Source organism: Marmota monax, unplaced genomic scaffold, assembly GCF_021218885.2.
Source record: "Marmota monax isolate L192 unplaced genomic scaffold, Marmota_monax_Labrador192_F-V1.1 WCK01_AAM20220418_F8-fsc00114, whole genome shotgun sequence".
In the NCBI taxonomy this organism is placed as follows: domain Eukaryota; kingdom Metazoa; phylum Chordata; class Mammalia; order Rodentia; family Sciuridae; genus Marmota; species Marmota monax.
Genome location: NW_026694943.1, coordinates 678,090 through 703,789, shown reverse-complemented (window position 1 = coordinate 703,789; position 25,700 = coordinate 678,090). Strand labels below are relative to the sequence as shown.

The following is a 25,700-nucleotide window of genomic DNA, read 5'->3' as shown; positions in this document are numbered from 1 at the left end:
CCTCCTTCCCATCTCCACAATGACCTTAGTTCTGGCCTTTATATAGCATTTGGATAAAATGTTCAATTAGCATTTTCCTTGTTTTATATTCGATTAATCCCTATTCCTCCTTAAAAATCAGTTTAATCAATATTTCCTCACAAAAGCCTAACCTAATCAACCCACACTGAGGAGGGAGTCTACTCCTCCATGTTTCTAAGCACCTTCCACCAAACTCTTCTCTGTATTTACCCAATGAATTGCCATTGTTTTATCTACTTTCCTTTTGTAGATTTTACCTTTGTAGCTCTGGCTAGGTGGCCAAAATAGTAGAATGTTTGTCACACACACATCTGAAATACCACTAATCCTATAGCTGAGCTGGTCATAGCACCATTAGACTTAGTGAACTAGAAATACTTCAACCTGGGGCCCAGAATCTCAGGTGATTCCAACATAGTGCTAGATTTGAGAAATACTGTCCAAGGTAGTTTTTATACTCTGTATAATCACTATCCCTACATGTATTATTCACTATCTCTATGTATATTAAAAGTTAGAGATTAAGCTCTAAGTTGTTAATATCATATGCCACTGTCTACATCACTCATTGTTTACATTACTACTCTTCCAAATCTTCAACAATTTCTTTCAGACGGAAAGATACAATTCTCTTTCAGAGAAATATTTATATGTTGAATGAGTGCAATTTTATGAACCTTAGCTCTTGTAAGCTAACTGGTAACTAATACCTAAACTTTACCACTCTAATCCCAGTGCTTATCACAATACCCAAAGACACACATATTTATTAAATGAGTAACCACTTTATTTTTTAAGTTCTATATCAAATTTTAAGAGTCTCATTACTTCAAATTTCTAATGAAAATTATCAACATTTAATTTGAATGTTCTAATGGAGATCCATGCCCTTGTATTCAGTATTAAATTGTCTATTTTTTCACAAAAACTAAAAATTTAGATTAAGCTAATCATATGTAGTAGACTCATGTACAGACATGATGCTATGGTTTAGATAAGTGACTCCAAAGAGTGTTGAAAGGCTTGGTTCCCAAGCCTTATAGGGAGGCATTATAGGGAGGTGGTAGAGTTTTTAAGAGGTGGGGCCTACTGGGAAGAAGTGAGGCTACAGGGGGCTTGCCTTTAAAGGGAATATTTGAACTTGGTATCTCTCTCTCTCTCTCTCTCTCTCTCTCTCTCTCTCTCTCTCTCTCTGCTTCCAGGCTGCCATTGGGTGCGCAGTTTCCTCTGCCATACACTTCCACCATGATGTGCTATTTTACCACAGGCCCAACATGCCAATTGACCAGACTGAAACCTCCAAAAACATGAGCCAATAACTCAAGTATGATGTTACAGTGATGGAAAACTGACTAACACACATGGTCTAAATAAAAACCAAACTTGTGAAGCATACTAAAAAATATTAATACATTCTTTTTACTAGGCTTTGAGTTATCAAATCAAAATGCAATAATAAAAAAAAACAGACTTAAAAAAACACTGATTCTAAGAGCCAAGAAGAATAAAATAAAATTTAAAACATCAGGAGATGAATTAAAAATACTCTCCTAATCATGTAATGTTATACTTTTGAACATGACTTTGCAAACTCTATAGTCAAGAACTACTTAAAATTTTCAGTTCATCACAAATCAATGCCTTTGTAAAACAAATAAATACAAACACACACACACACACAAACTGAATGTACACGTAAATGTTGCAACAATTTTACACAACATGCAAGTTTCTACACTTTCAATCTTGATTTCTATATGTATTTTATCTCAGACCAGTTAGAAGATAGGAGCTGTTCAAAGGCCACACTTCGAGCACCACTAGTCTAGGATACAAAAACTAAGCTTTCTAATAATCTAATATGACCTGATTTAACCATCCCTATGAAGGGGTATGGGTGATTAAAATGTTACTGAGGATCTTACTGTAAGGCCCCATAGTCCCTTCATGCTCTGTGGAGTTCACTCTGAAACTATATATCTTTTTAATATACCTTTTTAGCTGGGAACACCTGGGTCGGTAGGCTGGTCCCAAGGACAATTCTTTGACAAAAATAGAGTACTGCTTAGTTATGACAAGTATTCTTCAAGGTCTGTTTTGAGCTGAAAGGGGGCAATAACAGGTTAGCAGAAGAAACCATTATGAAAATGGAGTGTGGCATGGAGAATACAACTGTGTTCAAATCCCAACTCTATTACTTTGTGTCTTATTTCCCCTCCCCCCAATACTGGGGAGTGAATCGGGGCGCTCAACCACTGAGCCACATCCCCAAACCCTTTTTTTATTTTATTTAGAGACAGAGTCTCAATGACTTACTTAGGGCCTCACTAAGATTCTGAGGCTGGCTTTGAACTTGCAATCTTCCTGCCTCAGTCTCCCGAGCAGCTGGGATTACAGGTGTGCACCACCAGGCCTAGCTGAACAACTTGTTTTAATGGTCAGTCCATCAGCTTTCTCTTAACTGATAAGCACTTCAAAGACTGTGAAGATTAAATGCTATATTTATTAGAGTGCTCAGTACAAAATACATTTTCAAAAAAGTACCTAATATTGTACTTGTGTGATGATGATATTTCAGTATCTTTCTAGTTCAGCTCTGCACCTCTATCAATTTTAGGAAGTTCATGTAGAATACTGTAGCTATATTTTCAAAGCATGTTTCCTAGTTATCAACCCTAATATTCTTTCAATAACACAGATAAAAGAATTTTGGTTTTGGGGGAAAAAAAAAAGGAACCTGATATGTTTAGGCAAGTTCCTATTCATTTAAAGACTAATTTTAAAGTAATATTAAAATAACTTTGGTAGAATGGATTAACATATATAGCATTTGAATAAAATGTTAAAATTTTAATATAATCTTATATTAAATGTTTTGTCAATATAATTTCTATTGTGCTAAATTAAATTGTTAATAGCAATGGGCCCTAATTCATATCCTTTTAGGAATAAAAATATTGGAATCTCAATATATTTAATTTTGCATAGCCTCTTATTGCTCTGCAGTATGCTACAGCAATGCTTAAAAGGTCCATGAGATCTCTACAGATTGCCAGGATATTTCCCAGAAGTCTGTGAGGTCAAAACATTTTCATTACAAGAGTAAGACATTTCTTGACCGGTAATTATGGCCAAAAGTAATAGAAGGTAGATAAAAAATACTGGCATGTCAACAAGAATCAAAGCAGAGGTACCTAACTAAACTAGGCATTGTATTCTGCACTGCCACAGATTAAAGAGGCTCCCCTTAATAAACACTTTAAAATGCCACTGATTAGTGTGACTACACTTTTGTATATGCAGTTAAACATATTTAGAGAATGGCACTTGTGCAATGATTTGGCTGAATCCAATGAACTAACTACTATTATTTTTCCTTGAAAAAAAATGATTTGTTAGACAGTCATTATTTAGGCGTGGGTAACTGACATTTTCTCAAAAATGAATAAGTTGAGTCTGTCATTAAAAATAAACCCCCAAACTGACATTTGTTTCTAGTGATAAAATCTAGGCTTTCAAATAAAAATAAGAATTGTGGAAAACTTATTGAGTGTGTCAGCCTCCCAATACTTTTAAAAACTTTTAATAACACTGATTGCATTATTAGCAACTTGAATTAATATTCACATCATATAATACAATGTATCCTTTGGAGATACTAATTCAGTGAGTCATTCGTATCTTCTAATTCATAGGAATACAACATTAATTAATATCAGTCCATTACTTTGGGTTCTTTTTGTATCAATAGTTTAATTGTGTTAACAATTAGGTACTGTTTAGGAAACATAAAAGTAAAAGCTGTAATGTAGTCTTTGTCATATAAAATTTTTTTCTGATTAAATGGACTATATATATGGTCTTCACAGTGTTACGAATATAATTTCGGAGCTCATTTATAAGAATACAGTTTCCAAAATCATTTAGTGTAGACACTGTTTTATATGGATTTGATCTCTGCCTCTAGAAAGACACAATCTAAATCATATAAACTTATATTAACATATACCACAGTCAGGTAAAAGTAAAGGACAATTAGTGAGTATTTACTAAGTTATTCAGTCTATGTACAGACCAAAAGGGAACACTTTTTTGGAGAAAGATGGAAAATATGTGAATAAGATGAATAATGAAGGGAAAACTGTTCTTTGAACAATAGAGTTTTAACAATATGCTAGAGAATCAATACAGATCATGAAGGCACAGCTCTAAAAGAAAAGATTATAGGAAAGCTCAGAATGAAATTCAGTACTAGGAAAAGTAGGATGAATAAACAGAGGTAACATAAGCAAAAGACATTTGAAGAACTTATGAAAAAAATGACAATTTTGAAAATAAAAATTATGCTTAAGTAAAGCTGTCTCTTTTGATAAATTTACAAATTGGACAACTGTAGAAGGGGTTAATTCTATTTTAGGATTTCAGAAATAAAAGAATTATTACCAAGTGACTATTAACCACTATTCTATTATGTTAAATTAATTAGTAGTTTCTAGACACAGAGGCATAAACAAATGTGTGGGTAATATACGAAAACATAAATGCTGAGCTGAGTGTTTGCCTGCAAAAAGTAAATTTGTAAAGTTCCTATGAAGCACTGCTGCTTTGCATGCAGATACAAAGTGAACTTGAACCTGTATTTTCACACCATGCTGACTTTCCAGGAAGAGCAGTCATTTTGGAGTACACAATGTAGTTGTAGTATTTAAGATATCCAAATAGACTTGTATATGATTAGATTTATTTAAATACATAAGAGCAGTTTTAATTTAATAGTTGTTTTAGTCAGCTTTTCCACTGTTGTGACTGAAAGACTCAACAAGAGCAATTTTAGGGGAGGAAAAGTTTATTTGCATGCTCACAGTTTCAGAGGTCTCAGGCCATGGACAGCCAGCTCCATTCTTTGGAGCTGAAGTGAGGCTGAACAACATGGTGGAATAGTGTGGTGGAGAGAAGTGGCTCACAAGATGATCAGGAAGCAGAGACTTCACTCCCCAGATACAAATACACACCCCAAAGCCACACCTCCAATATCCCACCTCCTCCAGCCACACCCTGCCTGCCTTCAGTTATGTTCAATTAATCCTCTCAGGTGATTAATTCACTGATCGGGTGGAGGCTCTCATAACCATATCATTTCTTCTCTGAACCTTCTTGCATTGTCTCACACATGAGCTTTTGTGGGACACCTCACATCTAAACCATAACAATAGTAAAGATAAAATTCCTTTATCCTTAAAAAGGCAATATAGGAAACACCTTAAAAAATACAGGTGGGATCTTAGCACGTGAAATTGTTAGAAGTAAAAAATCTAATCTTTGAGATTAAACCCCTGTCTCTAACCATGCACAAAACTTAAAGTGGATCAAGGACCTAGGAATTAAACTAGAGACCCTGGGTCTAATAGAAGAAAATGTAGGCCCAAATCCCCATCATATCACATTAGGCCCCCACTTCCTTAGTAAGACTCCTATAGTGCAAGAATTAAAAGCAAAAATTAATAAATGGGATGGATTCAAACTAAAAAGCTTCTTCTCAGCAAAAGAAATAATCAGTGAGGTGAATAGAGAGCCTAAAGCTTGGGAGCAAAATTTTACCACATGCACATCAGATACAGCACTAATCTCCAGGATATAAAGAACTCAAAAAGCTAAACACCAATAAAACAAATAACCCAATCAACAAGGGACCAAGGAACTGAACAGATACTTCTCAGAAGGTGACATACTGTCAGTCAACAAATATATTAAAAAAATGTTCAACATCTCTGGCAATCAGAGAAATGCAAATCAAAACTACTCTAAGATTTCATCTCCAGTCAGAATGGCAGGTATTATGAAGACAAACAACAAAGGTGTTAGCTAGGATGTGGGGAAAAAGGCACGCTCACACATTGCTGGTGGCACTGCAAAATGATACAGCCAATATAGAAAGCAGTATGGAGATTCCTTGGAAAATTGGGAATGGAACTACCATTTGATCCTGCTATCACACTCCTTGGTCTATAAACAAAGGACTTAAAAACAGCAAAGTACAGGGACACAGCCACATCAATGTTTATTGAAGCACAATTAATAATAGCTAAACTGTAGAACAAATCTAGATGCCCTTCACTAGATGAATAGGTAAAGAAAATGTGGTGTATATATACACAATGGAATATTACTCATCAATAAAAGAGAATAAAATGATGACATTTGCAGGTAAATGGATAGAGATGGAGAATATAATGCTAAGTGAAGTTAGCCAATCCCAAAAAACCAAATGCTGAATGTTTTCTCTGATATAAGGAGACTGATTCATACTGGGGTTGGGAGGAGGAGCATGGGAAGATTAGATGAACTCTAGATAGGGCAAAGGGGAGGGAGGGGGCAAGGGGTAAAAAAGATAGTGGAATGAGATGGACATCATTACCCTAAGTACACGTATGAAGACATGAATGGAGTGAATATACTTTGTATACAACCAGGGATATGAAAAATTGTGCTCTATATGTATAATATGAATTGTAATGCATTCTGTCATATATAACAAATTAGAATAAAAAATTTTTAAAAATCTGATCTTGGGCATACACTTATATAACTTCTACACAAGGTATTATATCTAACAATCTATTAGATACAGTTTTCTAGTGATGTGGGATTACACCAAAAAATTATAAGAGTTCCCCTAAAAACAAAAATGATTAAGAAAAAGTAGCAGAAGTTCTGAATATCACTCTATGAGGTGGCCTGTTCTCTTCATTTGACCATTTACTACATGCAAAGCTATTTTCTACTTTATTATATGGTGCAGAGAGAGGACTTCACAATTGTGCCAAGGAAATGTAAGTCGAATGGTATCTTAAAAGTAAGAAAGCAGCTGAGCGCGGTGGTACATACCTGTAACCCAGTGACTCAGGAGGCTGAGAAAGGAGGATCACAGTTCAAAGCTATCCTCAGTAATGGCAAGATGCTAAGCAACTCAGTGAGACCCTGTCTCTAAATTAAATACAAAATAGAACTGGGGATGTGGCTCAGTGGTTGAATGCCTCTAAGTTCAATCCCCAGTATCCCCCCCACTCCCTCCAGAAAAGCAAGAAAGTACATGAAACTTCTCCTAGTTAGGTATGATGTTTGGGAAGTAATGCTGGAATAAAATGTCCTTGTTTTGAAAGAATGAAGATGTTATAGGGAAATCTGGAATGGATTATAGTATGTCAATCCCTGAAGAAAATGATAAAAATCAACCAACTTAAGATCAAAACCTTTTAGTTGACACAGTAAAAGTGAGAAGAAACAGGTGGGAAGGTTAACTAAGGAGGCATTTCAAATATGAAAAGTTTAAAGATTCAAAGAGGTTATTTTGGTTTGGATATAAGGTGTCCCCCAAAAGTTACTGTGCTAAAGCAGGAATGTTCTGACATAAAATGATTGGATAGTGAGAGCTCTACCTAATCAGTCCATCCTAGTTTGGATGGACCCAAATAAGCATAAGACTAAATGCAATGACTGCAAAGGTTATCATATCATAAACTTAAATGTATGGCCTGAAGTGACAAGAAACTCTCAAACCCTGAGTAACTGAACTAGTTACATGACGTTACCTGACATGTTAGAGGCAAAGAAAGATCTCTCATTTTCAGTTCACATTATGTGATTAGCTGTATTTAGTATGACTATAATTAAATTTAGGATGATGATCTGATAGAGTAACAAATTTAAAAGACAATCCAGGATTTGACAAACTGAATGACTTGTCAGTCATTAGGATGATTCAATCCCTAACCCATGCTACCTCTGAGTCAATCTGGACTCAAACTCCAGCCTTAGCACTTTTTAGTTCAAGTTACTTCACCTCTCTAAACTCAGTATACATATCCCTAAATGGAGATGATGAAAGTACCATTTAACAGTGCTGTTATACGGTTTATGAAAGATAATGCACTCAACATACAGCAGAATGCCTGGCATACAGTACCTTTGTGTATAAGCACCTTTGTGTACAAGGGACTTTTGCTTTTTGGTTCCATTTTCTACAAAGAAAGAAAGCTAAACCTTTTACATAAGAGGCTTCAGTTCAAGATATAGGAGGTGATTTTTGTCTCCATTAAGGGCATAAAATTGCAAGAGGGATCTACTTTTGTTTCTGGAAATGAGCATGCCATCAAAATGAGTTTATCTCCTTGTTGCTATGGCTCAGCAAGAATTGGGATGGAGGACAGAGAGTAACTATAGAACAAATGTTCATGCAAAGCATTGGTAACACAGAGCAGAGACTCCATGGATAATAAAAGAAAGAAAATATAAACGAATCTGTATTACCAAATCTGTAGCCCCAGTACACTGTTCTTAATAGTCAATACTTCTGTAAATGAAGTGAACAATTCCACCATCTGCAGTTTTAGCAGGCAATTTAAGTGTGTCTGTGGGGAGGAGTATGATTTTGTAGAATAATGGTTAATGTGAACACAGAGCATTGTCCCAGATGTTTAACATCTACAAAAACTTAACTTGAGCAACAAATGCACCACTTACAATAATTTTTGAAATAATATTTGAATATTTATTATATTCACAGAAGTCAAAACTTGGGACTTAATGGATTTTAAAAAAGAAGTACAGTATGAGTAAGAATACAGTCTTATAAGTCAAGTTGTGCCATTTGTTTGCTGTATAATGTTTGGCAAATTACTTACGCTCTCTGCTTCAGTTTTCTCATCTTTAAGAGAAGGATACTGGTATTATCTGCTTCACAGAGCTATTGCTAGAATTCAAGGAATCAGCATGTGTAAAGCACTTAGAACAGTAACTGACCCACAGTTAAATGCAGCTTAAGTGTTAAAAGGTATAGTAATTAAAGAACAAACTCCAGTTGAAAAGGAAAAAAATATAAAAAAGAAAGCCTGTGTTCTGGGGAAATAAGCACATTTGTGTACAAGGGACTTTGCTTTTTGGTTCCAGAGTGTCAAAATTCTCTAACTTGGCATCAGGCCTTGCAAACAGTAAGAGAAACTCAGTGATACTGTTTCAGAATCATACTAAAATAGACTTTTAGAAATTTTCAGAATCAGAATAATAACGATGTACACTGGATTTTTATTATACTCTGTTTTTTCACATTCTATATAGGTAACTCACCTATACATTTAGGTTTCCATTAAAACTAAAATTTAAGAAACCATCTCACTTTCCAAACCACTTGAAAGCAAACACAAGTACCATATGGGAAAAAAAGGAACTGAAAACAAGCAAACAAACAAACAAAAAACAAAGTACTGTTTCTTGTGCATAAATTTAAATATATCATAAGCATGTATGTGTAGCAACAATGTGCACATATGTCTGAGGTCAGCAAAACTACAAGTGGCCACCAATTTACATATGGCTTGCAAACCAAGAATGGTTTCTACATTTTCAACATTTTCAAATAGTTGGAGGATAAAGCACACAAAAGAATATTTCACGACACATGAAATACATAAAATTCAAACTTCAGTGTCAATAAATATAGTTTTATTGGAACACAACTACATTTCATTCATTTTTTTAAGTCTATTGCTGCTCTGAGTCTTTCTAGAAAGGTGGAGTTGAGCAGCTGAGTAGTTGCCAACAAAGGTCATATAGCCTTTAAAACCTAAAAATCGTCCTTTTTTGGCTCTACAATATAAAAGGTTGACCTTAGTGCATATTTGCCATAGCATGTACCATAACAAAAGGGAGCAAGTTAATTTCTTCACTGTAATTTTCCAAGTGACTAAATTGTTATATTTAACTGTGATAACATTAGCTTTAAGGTTCTATGACAAAGATGCTTTCCCTAAAGGTAGTGATTGAATGGAGGTCCTATCTGAAGAGAAACTAACTCTTCTAATGCTCTGTAGCACAAAACTCTGAGGAGTTCATCTGAATATCCATTTGACAATATGAACCCACCAACTTGCTTCTTGTTCAAAATGTGGCCCTGTCTACAACATCTTATGTAGTCCACTAGTGAAAACAAAGCGAAGAGGTAAGAAAGGGAAGGAATTAGAATTCATCAAATACCTATCATGTTCCAAACACATTATTTCTTTTACTCCTGTGCACATAAAGAAAAAGGTTCACTGAAGTAAAGCAACTTGCTAAAGATAATACAGTTAATAAGTGACAGAACTGGATTTGAATCAAGTCTGACAGTCCAATAACCCAATAAATAAATGGGCAAAGTAACTAAACAACACTCCTCAAAAGAAGAACTATGAGGGAAGATGGCGGCGAGGGGAGTGCATTACCCCCGTGTGCTGCTTCACTGTGTGGGAGTATGACAAGTCAGGACGGCTAAAGGATATCTTGTTAAGAATTTCCAGCAATAGTGGGGTGCGCCGGAACCTGGAGGAAGGATTTCCATCGCATGAGGATCGGCTATGGGGACTCAAACGCGAGAGGTTTGTCGCACGGAGGGTAACACTGCTTATTCAGCAAATCGCCCCGCGGCTAGAGTCTGCAGCGCGCGCTGGGATAGAGACGCAGGGTTACAGCGCTGCAGCTTCTGCCAGACGCGCAAGCACCGCACTCAGGGCTGAATTCTGGGTTCGAGACGGGGGAAGGAAGCGGTCCATCTCGGTTCTCCACACCGGTCAGACCACAGAGGAGTCCAGCAGCCACCATGTTGGTAAACTGACGTCACCACACCTGTTTTTGACTGACCGCAGCTCATTCAGCCATAGAACAGGTAATTTCAGGCTGGAATTCGCCTGTGGCTCGCAGACAGATTGCTAGGGTTCAGCGCCTGGGTGCTTCTTAAAATCTGATCTTATCGGAGTGAACACGGAGCGCGGGGCGGCCGAGTTCCGGCTCCCGGAACCGTCCCGGAACCGCCCTGGCTCAGGGCTACGGAGCCTGCGGAGGCTGCTTCTTGGACCCTGCTACTATCAGAGCAAACACCAAGCACCAAGAAGCCGAATTCCAGCTCCCGGAACTGAGCCCGCGGGGACTGCTTCTTGGAGCTTACACTTATAGGAGCTTACACCGAGCACGGAGCGGCCGAGTTCCGGCTCCCGGAACTTCCCTGGACAGGGGCTAGGAGCCCGCGGAAACTGTGTCTCGGTCCGGGTCCTGCTGAGGGCTGGTCAGGACTCACCCATTGCTTGGGTTGCCCGGCAAGGGGAACGAAATGCTGCCATTCGCATAGGATACCAACATGGCAGAGATCTGAAGTCAGCAGAAAGCGGTGGAGGAGAGATCTTCATCAATACATGCGGTGACATAAGCAGTTGGTCTCCTGGTAAGGGGGGTGAGGCTCAGTCACCCGAGTCTCCTCAATTTGTCCTCGAGCCAGAGGGAAGGAGCCGGGCCGCCGCCAGCCCCCGGAGCAGGCCCAGCAGCTCGCCAGCGTGGTGACCGCGTGACCCCAATTGGAGAGGGGGCGGAGCGGAGCCGCCACCCACACCCGCCAGGTGGGCAGACCCACGACCCAGTAGTACATGGGCGTGGTAGGAGGGGCAGGGCAGAGCCGCCCTTCGCGCTTGCAAGGTAAACAGACCTGTGACAGCCTGGCGGGTCAGGCCCAGTGGCCTGCCAGTGTGGTACACACGTCACCCCAACTCGAGTAGGGGCAGAGCAGATCCTTCTCCCACGCCCGGATCAGGCCCTGCCGGTGTGGTGGTCACGTGACCCCAATTGGAGTGGGGGCGGAGTGGAACCGCCACCCGTGCCCGCAGGGTGAGCAGACCAGTGATCAACCTGCAGATCAGGCCCAGGGGTCCGCAGGCGTGGTAGGAGGGGCAGGGCAGATCCGCCGCCCGCGCCTTCAAGGTAGGCAGACCTACAACAGACCTGCGGATCAGGCCCAGGAGCCTGCCGGCGTGGTACAAACACCACCCTAATTGGAGTAGTGACAGAGCAGAGTCACCTCCCTTGCCAGGAACAGACCCAGCGTCCTGCAGGCGGGGTAGTCACGACACCCCAATTGGAGTAGGGGCAAAGCAGAGCCTCCACCCGTGCCCGAAAGGTGGGCAGATCTGCGACCGACCAGCGGGACAGGCCCAGTGGCCTGCTGGTACGACAGACACGTCACCCCAATTGGAGTAGGGGCAGAACAGAGCCGCCACCAGCTCCCAGAACAGGCCCAGTGACCTGCCGGCGTGGTAGCCACGACACCCCAATTGGAATAAGGAGAGAGCAGAGCCGCCGCCCGCACCTGCAGGAAAGATACGCAAGCAGTATGAAAAGACAAGGAAAGAAAGGACCACAAGCAATGCAGGTCAACGCAACTTTAGAAGAGGTAACAGCTGCAGCAGATGGAATGTCAGATAAAGAATTCAGGATATACATGCTTCAGATGATCTGGAGTATCAAGGAAGACATTAAACAGCAAAATCAGACAATGAAAGATCACTTTGACAACGAATTACGCAAACAAATCCAGGAAGCAAAGGATCAACTATACAGGGAGATAGAGGTTATAAAAAACAAGCAATCAGAAATCCTAGAAATGCAGGAAGCAATAAACCAACTTAAAAACTCAATGGAGAATACTACCAACAGAGTAGAACACTTAGAAGATAGAACATCAGACAATGAAGACAAAGTATTTCAACTGGAAAAGAACATAGACAGCTCAGCAAGACTGTTAAGAAACCATGAGCAGAACATCCAAGAAATATGGGATAACATTAAGAGACCAAACTTAAGAGTCATTGGGATACAGGAAGGTACAGAGCTCCAAACCAAAGGAATGAGCAGTCTATTCAATGAAATAATACAAGAAAACTTCCCAGACTTGAAGAATGAGACAGAATCCAAATCCTAGAAGCCTACAGGACGCCGAATGTGCAAAATCATAAGAGATCCACACCTAGACACATTATAATGAAGATGCCCAACATACAGAATAAGGAGAGAATTTTAAAAGCTACAAGAGAAAGGAAGCAGATTACATTTAGGGGCAAGCCAATCAGGATAACAGCTGATCTTTCAACACAGACTCTGAAAGCTAGAAGATCCTGGAATAACATATTTCAAACACTGAAAGAAAATGGGTTCCAACCAAGAATTGTGTATCCAGCGAAATTAAGCTTCAGGATGGAGAATGAAATTAAAACCTTCCACGATAAACAAAAGTTTAAAGAATTCGCAGCTAGAAAACCATCTCTTCAAAACATCCTCGCCAAAGTATTACAGGAAGAGGAAATGGAAAATAACAATGAAAACCAACAGTGGGAGGTAGGACAGTAAAGGGGGGGGGGAAATAATCAAAGAGGAAAACAAACAATGTTTAGTAACAGAAATAAACAAATATGGCTGGAAGAACAACCCATATCTCAATAATAACCCTAAATGTTAATGGCTTAAACTCACCAATTAAGAGACACAGGCTAGTAGAATGGATCACAAAACAAGACCCAACAATATGCTGCCTACAGGAGACGCATTTGATAGGAAAAGACATACATAGGCTGAAGGTGAAAGGTTGGGAAAAATCATATCACTCATATGGACTTCGGAAACAAGCAGGCGTGTCCATACTCATATCAAATAAAATAGATTTCAAGCCAAAGTTAATCAAAAGAGATAAAGAGGGACACTACATACTGCTTAAGGGAACCATACACCAACAAGACATAACAATCATAAATATTTATGCCCCAAACAATGGTGCAGCTATGTTCGTCAAACAAACTCTTCTCAAGTTCAAGAGTCTAATAGACCACCACACCATAATCATGGGAGACTTCAACACACCTCTCTCGCCACTGGACAGATCTTCCAAACAAAAGTTGAATAAGGAAACTATAGAACTCAATAACACTATTAATAACCTAGACCTAATTGACATATATAGAGTATACCACCCAACATCAAGCAGTTACACTTTTTTCTCAGCAGCACATGGATCCTTCTCAAAAATAGATCATATATTATGTCACAGGGCAACTCTTAGACAATATAAAGGAGTAGAGATAATACCATGCATCTTATCTGATCATAATGGAATGAAACTGAAAATCAACGATAAAAGAAGGAAGGAAAAAGCATACATCAATTGGAGAATGAACAATAGGTTACTGAATGATCAATGGGTTATAGAAGACATCAAGGAGGAAATTAAAAAATTCTTAGAGATAAATGAAAACACAGACACAACATATCGGAATCTATGGGACACATTGAAAGCAGTTCTAAGAGGAAAATTCATTGCTTGGAGTTCATTCCTTAAAAAAAGAAAAAACCAACAAATAAATGATCTCATACTTCATCTCAAAATCCTTGAAAAAGAAGAGCAAAACAACAGCAAAAGAAGTAGAAGGCAAGAAATAATTAAAATCAGAGCTGAAATTAATGAAATCGAAACAAAAGAAACAATTGAAAAAATTGACAAAACTAAAAGTTGGTTCTTTGAAAAAATAAACAAAATCGACAGACCCTTAGCGATGCTAGTGAAGAGAAGAAGAGAGAGAACTCAAATTACTAGCATACGGGATGAAAAAGGCAATATCACAACAGACACTTCAGAAATACAGAAGATAATCAAAAACTATTTTGAATCCTTATACTCCAATAAATTAGAAGATAGTGAAGGCATAGATAAATTTCTTAAGTCATATGATCTGCCCAGATTGAGTCAGGAGGATATAGAAAACCTAAACAGACCAATATCAATTGAGGAGATAGAAGAAACCATAAAAAGACTACCAACTAAGAAAAGCCCAGGTCCCGATGGGTATACAGCAGAATTTTACAAAACCTTTAAAGAAGAACTAATACCAATACTTTTCAAGCTACTTCAGGAAATAGAAAAGGAGGGAGAACTTCCAAATTCATTCTATGAGGCCAACATCACCCTGATACCTAAACCAGACAAAGACACTTCAAAGAAAGAAAACTACAGACCAATATCTCTAATGAACCTAGATGCAAAAATCCTCAATAAAATTCTGGCAAATCGGATACAAAAACATATCAAAAAAATTGTACACCATGATCAAGTAGGATTCATCCCTGGGATGCAAGGCTGGTTCAATATACGGAAATCAATAAATGTTATTCACCACATCAATAGACTTAAAAATAAGAACCATATGATCATCTCGATAGATGCGGAAAAAGCATTCGACAAAGTACAGCATCCCTTTTTGTTCAAAACTCTAGAAAAACTAGGGATAACAGGAACATACCTCAATATTGTAAAAGCAATCTATGCTAAGCCTCAGGCTAGCATTATTCTGAATGGAGAAAAACTGAAGGCATTCCCTCTAAAATCTGGAACAAGACAGGGATGGCCTCTCTCTCCACTTCTCTTCAACATAGTTCTCGAAACACTGGCCAGAGCAATTAGACAGACGAAAGAAATTAAAGGCATAAAAATAGGAAAAGAAGAAATTAAATTATCACTATTTGCAGATGATATGATTCTATATCTAGCAGACCCAAAAGGCTCTACAAAGAAACTATTAGAGCTAATAAATGAATTCAGCAAAGTGGCAGGATTTAAAATCAACACGCATAAATCAAAGGCATTCCTGTATATCAGCGACAAATCCTCTGAAATGGAAATGAGGACAACCACTCCATTCAAAATATCTTCAAAAAAAATAAAATACTTGGGAATCAACCTAACAAAAGAGGTGAAAGACTTATACAATGAAAACTACAGAACCCTAAAGAGAGAAATAGAAGAAGATCTTAGAAGATGGAAAAATATACCCTGTTCATGGATAGGCAGAACTAACATCATCAAAATGGCGATATTACCAAAAGTTCTCTATAGGTTTAATGCAATGCCAATCAAAATCCCAATGGCATTTCTTGTAGAAATAGAGAAAGCAATCATGAAATTCATATGGAAAAATAAAAGACCCAGAATAGCAAAAACAATGCTAAGCAAGAAGTGTGAATCAGGCGGTATAGCGATACCAGACTTCAAACTATACTACAGAGCAATAGTAACAAAAACAGCATGGTACTGGTACCAAAACAGGCGTGTGGACCAATGGTACAGAATAGAGGACACAGAAACCAATCCACAAAACTACAACTATCTTATATTTGATAAAGGGGCTAAAAGCATGCAATGGAGGAAGGATAGCATCTTCAACAAATGGTGCTGGGAAAACTGGAAATCCATATGCAACAAAATGAAACTGAATCCCTTTCTCTCGCCATGCACAAAAGTGAATTCAAAATGGATCAAGGAACTTGATATCAAATCAGAGACGCGCCGTCTGATAGAAGAAAAAGTTGGCTACGATCTACAGTCGGTGGGGTCGGGCTCCAAATTCCTCAATAGGACACCCATAGCACAAAAGTTAATAACTAGAATCAACAAATGGGACTTACTCAAACTAAGAAGTTTTTTCTCAGCAAAAGAAACAATAAGAGAGGTAAATAGGGAGCCTACATCCTGGGAACAAATCTTTACTCCTCACACTTCAGATAGAGCCCTAATATCCAGAGTATACAAAGAACTCAAAAAATTAGACAATAAGAGAACAAACAACCCAATCAACAAATGGGCCAAGGACCTGAACAGACACTTCACAAAGGAGGACATACAGTCAATCAACAAGTACATGAAAAAATGCTCAACATCTCTAGCTGTCAGAGAAATGCAAATCAAAACCACCCTAAGATACCATCTCACTCCAGTAAGATTGGCAGCCATTAGGAAGTCAAACAACAACAAGTGCTGGCGAGGATGTGGGGAAAAGGGTACACTTGTACATTGCTGGTGGGACTGCAGATTGGTGCAGCCAATTTGGAAAGCAGTATGGAGATTTCTTGGAAAGCTGGGAATGGAGCCACCATTTGACCCAGCTATTCCCCTTCTTGGTCTATTCCCTAAAGACCTAAAAAGAGCATGCTACAGGGACACTGCTACATCGATGTTCATAGCAGCACAGTTCACAATAGCAAGACTGTGGAACCAACCTAGATGCCCTTCAATAGACGAATGGATAAAAAAAATGTGGCATTTATACACAATGGAGTATTACTCCGCATTAAAAAATGACAAAATCATAGAATTTACAGGGAAATGGATGGCATTAGAGCAGATTATGCTAAGTGAAGCTAGCCAATCCCTAAAAAACAAATGCCAAATGTCTTCTTTGATATAAGGAAAGTAACTAAGAACAGAGTAGGGACGAAGAACAGGAGAAGAAGATTAACATTTAACAGGGATGAGAGGTGGGAGGGAAAGGGAGAGAGAAGGTAAATTGCACAGTAATGGAAGGAGACACTCAGGGTTATACAGTGGAGGGGGTAGAGAGAGAGGAGGGGAGGGGAGGGGAGAGGTGGGGACGGGGGAGGGTGGATGATGGGAAAGGCAGCGGAGTACAACAGACACTAGTATGGCAATTTGTAAATCAATGGATGTGTAACTGATGTGAATCTGCAATCTGTGTATGGGGTGAAGGTGGGAGTTCATAACCCACTAGAATCAAAGTGTGGAATATGATATGTCAAGAAATTTGTAATGTTTTGAACAACCCACAATAAAAAATTAAAAAAAAAAAAAAAGAAGAACTATGAAAGGTCAACAAATATATGAAAAAATGTTCAATATCTTTTATCAATTAGAGAAATGCAAATTAAAACTACACTGAGATTTCATCTCACTCCAGTCAGAATGGCAATTATCAGGAATACAAGCAATGAAATGTTGGTGAGGAGGTGGGGAAAAGGGTGCACTCATACACTGTTCGTGGGACTGCAAATTAGGGCAGTCTGGAAAGCAGTAAGGAGATTCCTCAAAACATGAGAAATGGAACCACCAGTTGACCCAGTTATCCTACTCTGCAATATACATCCAAAGGAGTTAAAATCAGAAAACTGCAGTGATGCAACTATATCAATCTTTGTAGCAGCACAATCCATAATAGCTAAGCTATGAAACTAACCTAGATGTGCATCAACAGATGAATGGACAAAGAAATTGTGGTATATATACACAATGGAATATTACTCAGCCATAAAATATGACTTTATGACATTCACCAATAACTGAATGGATCCGGAGACTCTCATGCTAAGTGAAATAAGCCAGTTCCAAACACCAAAGATCAAAAGTTCTCTCCGATATGTGGATAGTAGCCCACAACAAGGGATGAAAGGAAGAATGGAAATTCAATGGATTGGACAAAGGGGAGTAGAGGGAAGGAAGGGGAGGATAGGAATAGGAAAGAGAGTGGAATGAATGTGACATAACTTTCCTATTGAGGTGTTATCTGTAATATATAAGGTCCTTCCTTACACATATGAATACACCACAGTGTATCTCAACATCCTGTAAATCCAAAGACTGGTATCTTAATTAGAATAAGATACATTCCATGCTTATATAAATATATCAAAATAGGGGCTGTGGTTGTGGCTCAGTTGGTGGAATATTTGCCTTGCAGTGTGAGGCACTGGATTCGATCCTTGGCACCAAATAAAAACAAACAAATAAAATAAGGCATTGTGTCTGTCTATAACTGAAAAAAAAAAAGAAAAAGAATATATCAAAATAGATTCTACTGTCATGTATAGCTAAAAAGAACAAATAAAAATAAATATCAAAACCTCAATTATTTCTAGTAAATCATGGCTTTCAAATATTTTCATTATGACCTATAATAAGAAGTGAAGTTTATTTCACAATCCAGTATACAGATATAAAAATTGCACAAAAATTTCATGAACAATTACCCTTGATGTGCAGTAAACTGTTACTTCTTATTTTACTGTCTCAATTAAAAACTCATGGTCATAACCAATGAAATTATTCTCACAACACACTAATGGATCACCATTATCTGATGTCTGTTTTTTTTTGTTTTTTGTTTTTTGTTTTGGTAAATCACTGCAGTAAATCAGTGTTTCTCAGTTAAGATGGTTCTCAATCTAGGGAATAATATATTTCTGTAGTTATTATGAAGTCTAGTCAACCTTGGCACTTGTACCTCTGTTTTTGTCAGCAAAATAAAAGAATAACTGCATTTCAGATGTTTGTCAGAGGTAATCAAACGCTGTTTTGAAACATCTGATACATGAGACAACTAATGTGTAAAGAGCATGTTATGACGGTTTTATACCTTTATCTAAACTTCATGACAATTCTAGGAGTTGGTTAGTATTATTATTACCACTTTCCAGAAACAGCCACAGAAAGCTTAAGTTGGTTTGTACCATATTGCACACTATGTGAACAGTGAGGCAGTACTCAGACTCAGGTGATCTGGCTTCAGAAAGCATACTTTCCATAGCTCTGCTGATGGATGGTTATTCACCAAGGCATTCTACACTTAGGCCACATTGCTTTCTCAAAGAAATGACTTCAACAGAATTGACTTAACATTTGATTTTTTGTTAAGACCTGGCCACATAAAGAATTAGTTCCATATCATAAATAAAACTTCTTTTAAACTCATTGTTAATTATATTGTCACTATTCCCTATGTAAGGGAAAATCTAGTCTCTCTAGATCTAATGCATATTTTATTGAATGACTTCATTAGAAAATAAAAGCTATATAACATCTTGATTCTATTTCTGTCACAGTTCACCACTGTCAATGCATTTATCATTTACAGCTAACGCATCACCACTATACTTTATATAAACCTACCTAAATTAACATTCTAATTCTTCCAATTTGGCAATGTTATGTTAGAACCTAGACAACTAGAGGTGAGATGATGGGTAAGTCTTATAGTTTTATCAAACTCAATTTATAATGAGGCAGACATATACTCAAAAAATAACTTCATTATTAATGATATGTATAAGCTCTAGAAAAGAAAATATTGCATGCTTTGATAGGCATGCAATACTAAAGGACCTAGTCTAGCAGTGAGGTCAAAATATCCTTAAGGTAATAACATTTATGCTGAGCTATAAAGGAGGAGACAGAACCCGTCCTGCTAGAATGATTTCTAGGCAAACAGAAGAAAATGTGGAAGTGAGGTGTTAAGGATGGCTAGTTTATAAAATTTGGTAACTTGCCAACAGAAACTGATAGAACACATTTTGTTAGCATTTGCCTAAGACACTTGCTAGGAATAGGAGAAAAAGGTGAGAGTGATGCCTAGCTGGCTTAATGAAGGGTAATCCTGCTTTAGCTGAGAAAGAGTAGTTGCAATTTCAACATTAGAATCTGGAAAACTATTTCAAGGAAAAAGGTGATGTAGTAAAAGAAAAGAAGAAACAATTTAATTTACTGTATTTCTTATCCCAGGTGAAAAAAAGAACTTGAGAAAGTGGAGAAGATATTACAAGAGGGTGAACCCATTAATCTAATATGTACAAATGCCTACAAAACATTTTCAAAAAATTTCACTTCTAATCCCATAAAAGGAAAAGGATTGCTGCCATCTGAAGAAACCTAGAATTTGTAAATATACAGAAATGAGATTGGAACAGGTAGAGCAGAGAGGGAAAAATCTTTGCTGTCAATCAATATTTGTTAAAATGAATGAATAAGAATTCAGAAGACAATAAACACTGTTAGTTTTTCTGATGCATCACAAATATAGATTTTTTTTGGTTTGCCTCCTCCTTCCTCTTCTTTTTATTTATTTTTTATTACCATGCTTTTCATATTTTGTTTGTCGTAAGATACACGTGACAAATAAAAATAAACTGGTGGCAGAAAGTATCCTAATAAAAAGTGGTTTCTCAACTATTTAAAGAATTTATTGTATATCAGGCAATATATGAAATGTTTTACATACATAGGTATCTCATTTAATTCATCACAACCATCTTTTGACCAACAAACCTATTATACATGTATGATATAAATGAGGAAACTGAAGCCGAAGAAGACAAATAATTCTATACCAAATGTCACATAATAGAGATGCCAAAGGCAATTAAATAGGTGCTAAGTCTCTTAGAGTTCATTCAATCTATTGTCTGAACATAGAATATATGTTGGATCTCAGGGGATAGCCAGAGAGGATGAACGAAAACATAATCCCAATCTTCCCTGTGTATGTGTGTGTGTGTTTAGCCTAGGTCCTTTTCTCAAAAGAGAAGAGAACAAAGTTGAATTAGAGTAAGGGGAAAGATTAAAAAAAGGAATGTGACAATTCTAATACCAGTTTTTATAAACGGATAAACCAAAAATACACCAGATACACCAGCAGTTCTAAACGTTAATGGCACTAGGTTGTCCTGCAGTAGAACTCTAGTTAAAAGGGATTGCTGCCCCTGCCTCCATGCTCCAGTTTCTGTTCAGTAGGTTGGGGAGAGGTGTGAAATCTGAAAATATGCATTTCTAACAATTTCTCAGCTAATGCTCTTGGTCCAGGGACCATAATTTGAGAACCCCTATAGTATAATAAATAAATTTACTCTCTTATACAGATATAGTAAATAAAACCACACTAGAACATAAATGAAAGTATTCCTCTGGGAGTTAAAGATATAGAATTCTATAGATTTTAGAAGATTTTTTTTCCTTTATATTTTTAAATATAATATTTGATACAGATTTCTGTGTATTTAAATTATAAAAATCACCTACTTCTCATATCAAACTCATATAGTGTCAACAAATATAACTGATAAACTTCCTTTAATATTAAACTCTTTATTTTCATAATTGTCAAATATTCTTATTAGATTTAATTTCTGAAGACTACATAACTTTCATAATTAACACAATACAGACAGGTTAAATTTTGAGTATTTTTTACACATTGCTTATTTCACAATTTTTACTGGCAAATAAACAATACTATTCCAAAGAATAATGTAAGAGAATATATGACATTGGACAAGAAAAGTAATTCAAATTTTCTAAGATACATGGTAAGACTACTAAATATAGAACACAAAGAATATTATCCTACAGTCATTAATTTTAATTCTTTTATTAAATAAAGAAGGTATAAAAATCTAAGACTGGGCTAGACCCTTCCAAAAAAGCTTTTGAAAATAATGACAAAATAGACTTTTATGGTATTTAAGTGATACAATGAATATTAGTAATGAAGTAAAATCTTACCCAGATCTCGTCGTTTTGAACTCCACCTTGAGGATAGGTTTGCATGGTTCTGGTTTCTTCCCATCCTTTAACTGTTTTCCTAAAATATATTTTCCTACATTTAATTCTAAAATTCTACATTACTCTAAATTCTTGCATTGACAATTTATGAAATGAAAGTGAAATGTAATGAAATTCACCATGAAACATTTCAAAATTATTTTGAAAGATATATTTAATATAAAATACGATACTTTTAAATGATCAGGCAAAATTCAGTTTGAAATTCACTGCTGAAAATAAGTAAAATAACATTTATGTAATAAAATTCTACTATGAAAAAATGATAGTCTTCTCAATGTTCTTCATTATAGATAAGCAAAAGAGAACTTCAGTTTGCTAAATGAATACAAAATTTTTAAAAAATGAATCTATATCACATTTTTATCCAGGTGTAACAGGCTATAAAATTAAATCCTATTTTAACAAATTCATTTATATTCATCCTCCTAAGTAAAATCCATTCATTATAATGTATAAAAGCTACTAAAACACACAAAGCTCTATAAAATGTCAATAACTAATTTTGTAAAATAATTTTGATTTTGATTTTTGATATTTGCAAAATGTTTGAGATTTTAGTTATCTATTTCTAGATATTCATTGTAGAAACCACAGAAAACTCAAAAAAATAAAGAAATAAAACAAAAATCTATTTTATCCCTTTTTTTAGTAATAATTACTCTCAACACTATTATACTTTTGGCAAATCACCAAACATGGGAATTGCCTTGGGAATCTCTGACACATACTCCTACCCAAACACTTCTTATTTGCTTTCATACTTTTATTTTTTCCTCTATAACACTTATTCTAAAATACCTTATATTTCACTCCTTTATTTTTATTTATTTTTGTTGTTGTAGTTTGTCTAACAAACCAGAATGTAAATTCTGGGTAAGCAAAAATTTTTAGTGTATATTTTCCCTGTTGTGTCTCTAGTGGCACAAACCCTTTGACATATAGTGGGTACTCAATAAACATTCAATGAGCAAATAAATTAATGATTATTTCCTTGGGATAAATTCCTAGAAAAAGGATATCTGGGTAAAACTGTATTCCAGAAATGTGCCTGTTTATACTTCCATCAACAATCTAAGAGAATATTTTGCCAAGGGCCAAGATACCAGAAAGATATAACAATTATGAACAAATATGCACCAAAAATAATGGCATCAAAATATATGAAAATTAAATGCCTAAAAAATAAGAGGGAAAATAGACATAATAATAATAGTTGGAAACCTCAACCATCTTACTTACAATAGTGTATAGACAACCAAACAGGAGATGAACAAAGAAACAAAATCTGAACAACTTAAAACAACTTAGAGCCAACAAACATTTAGAGAACATTTCACCTAACAGAAACAGAATATAATTTTCCCAAGTACATGCAAAACATTTTCAGGACGAACTGTATATTAGGCCATAAAATAAATCTCAATCAAATTTAAAAGATAAACATACACAAAATAAGTTCTTCAACAAAAACAGAATGAAATTAGAAATCATTAGCAGGAAAAATAATAGAGATTCTAAAAAATATGTGAAAAGTAAACAACATATTGCTAAATAAACAATGGGCTAAAGACAAACATCAAAAGAAAAAATCATACTAGGTGCTATAACATATGTTAGTAATCCTGGAAACTTGAGAGGCTGAGTCAGAAGGACTCTAAATTTAAGGACAGCCTCTGCAAGTTAGGGCCTGTCTCAAAATAAAAAGGGTTGGGAAGGGGCTAGGGTTGTGGCTCAGCAGTAGAGCACTCACCTAGCATGTGCAAGGCACTGGGTTCGATTCTCAGCACCACATAAAAATAAATACAATAAAAGTACTACAACTAAAAAAAAAAAAAAAAAAAGATCTGGAAAATAGTTCAGTGGTAAAGTACCCTGGGCCAATACAATACCACAAAAAGAAAAACAAACAAACAAACAAACAAAAAAAAAAAACAGGAAGAAGAAAAAGATAAATCAGGAACTACTTTGAAATAAAATAAAAGAAATAAAAAACCTTTAGCTACACTGACCAAAAAAAGAGGCAGAAAACTCAAATCATAGGATCAGATAAAGAACTGTAAAGAAATCTATGAACAACTGCATGTCAACAAATGAGATGCCTTAGAGGAGATGAATAAATGTGTAGAAAGACAAAATTATTAAAATTGACTCAAAAAGAAATAGACAATATGAATAAACCTACAACAAGTGAAGAGACTGAAAAACTAAAATAGTTTTGAGTTTTAATACATCTACAAGGAAATGCATAAATTTAAGTACATAATGAGTTTTGACATAACTATGTACCTGCAAGCACTACTTATTGAGACTTCATTGTTTTCCCATTGTTAGGAAATGTTAGCTGTACTATATGGCTTTTATAAATATGTCTATAATCTGTTGGTAAAACATATAATCTTGTCTTAATTTAAGATCCTAGGATCATCACTTTCCTTCCTTCTGAAGAAATGATGGTTCAGTGGACCCTGAATGTCCAAGAGGAAGCTCAATTTTCAGAACCAAGAAGTGATTAGTGGTAGATAAGATGTAAGGACTGGAAAGGAATGTAGAAGGAAAACTTGACTATTGAGGTAGGAGAAAAAAATAAGAAAAAATAAAGGTATAAATAAAAGTCTAAAAAAAATTACAAAGCTCTAATAGAAGTGTCAGACTGGTATAATTTGGACTCATAAGCCCAGGCACTGTGAGTGGCACATGTCTATAATTCCAAAGACTCAGGAAGTGGAGACAGAAGGATCAAAAGTTCAAGGTCACCCCAGCAACTTATAGTAAGACCCTAAGCAAAGATGATATCTCTAAATAAAAATTAAAAAGAGCTAAGGATGTAGCTCAGTGTTAAAGTATCCCTAGGTTAAATTCCTAGTACCTAAATAATAATAATAAATTAATAATAATTGTCATTATTTATTACCACTTATTATTATTTGGTATCACAGACCCAATTTTACATTTGTTTTCAAAATTATTATATTATATAAAATTTTGTTTTTATTCATAAATAAGTCACTAACTTATTTCAATATTCAGTGTTTTAGTAGCTAGAACAATTTTTAAGAAGGTCATTAAAGGGTATATTTATTGAACTCTTGCAAGACGGTATTTGCATACCTTGCATAAAACCTGGCTAGGTATAAAATTATTTTTTCTTGCTCAGTCTTCATGTTGATCCTTTGTGTTCTAGCATTTAGACTTGTAATACATTTGAAAGCTAGTTTTATTGTTGTTCCTTTAAAGTTAACCTTTTTTCCTCCAGTTAAAAATTCTAGTAATTTCATCATCTCCATAAATTTAAAAAACATTTGGCTGTTTTTCTAGTTATCATTCTTTGCTAATATTGCTTGGAAACCAGTGAGTATTTTAGATTGGCATATTCTGATACTTTTCCAACTAAGATGTTTTAAAAAACATGTTACTGATTACTGCTCCTGGTCCAGAAAGATTAAATTATTCATCTGTATTCTCACACTAACTATTTTGTAAACCAAGTAATAAGGCATTAGATATGATTTTATAAGTCATAGATAAATAGAAGAATATTTAGAAAATCACCAGATTTCATTCACCAGGTGTCATTTTACTTAAGTGCTGTACACCAGCGGAGCAATAAGGTGTTTCTTCTACCTGAGAACTGCCTTAACAAGTCCCTGAAAAGATCTGA

At 36.1% G+C, this 25,700-nt stretch overlaps 1 protein-coding gene and 1 long non-coding RNA gene across 7 annotated transcripts in view; both read right to left on the bottom strand.

Annotated features, from left to right (window-relative positions):
• Stxbp5 (syntaxin binding protein 5) overlaps positions 1–25,700 on the bottom strand; it is a 180,444-nt gene that overhangs the window by 81,567 nt on the left and 73,177 nt on the right. For all 6 annotated transcript variants that reach the window (XM_058573613.1, XM_046427358.2, XM_046427360.2 and 3 more), the window contains one exon: positions 21,980–22,058. In XM_058573613.1, the coding sequence (XP_058429596.1) occupies positions 21,980–22,058 (79 nt within the window). The remainder of the gene's footprint in view (positions 1–21,979; positions 22,059–25,700) is intronic.
• LOC131423529 (uncharacterized) lies at positions 1,162–2,903 on the bottom strand. Its single transcript, XR_009225225.1, has 2 exons — positions 2,338–2,903; positions 1,162–2,123 (listed from the first exon to the last, which is right to left on the bottom strand). It is a non-coding gene; the product is annotated as an uncharacterized LOC131423529 (long non-coding RNA).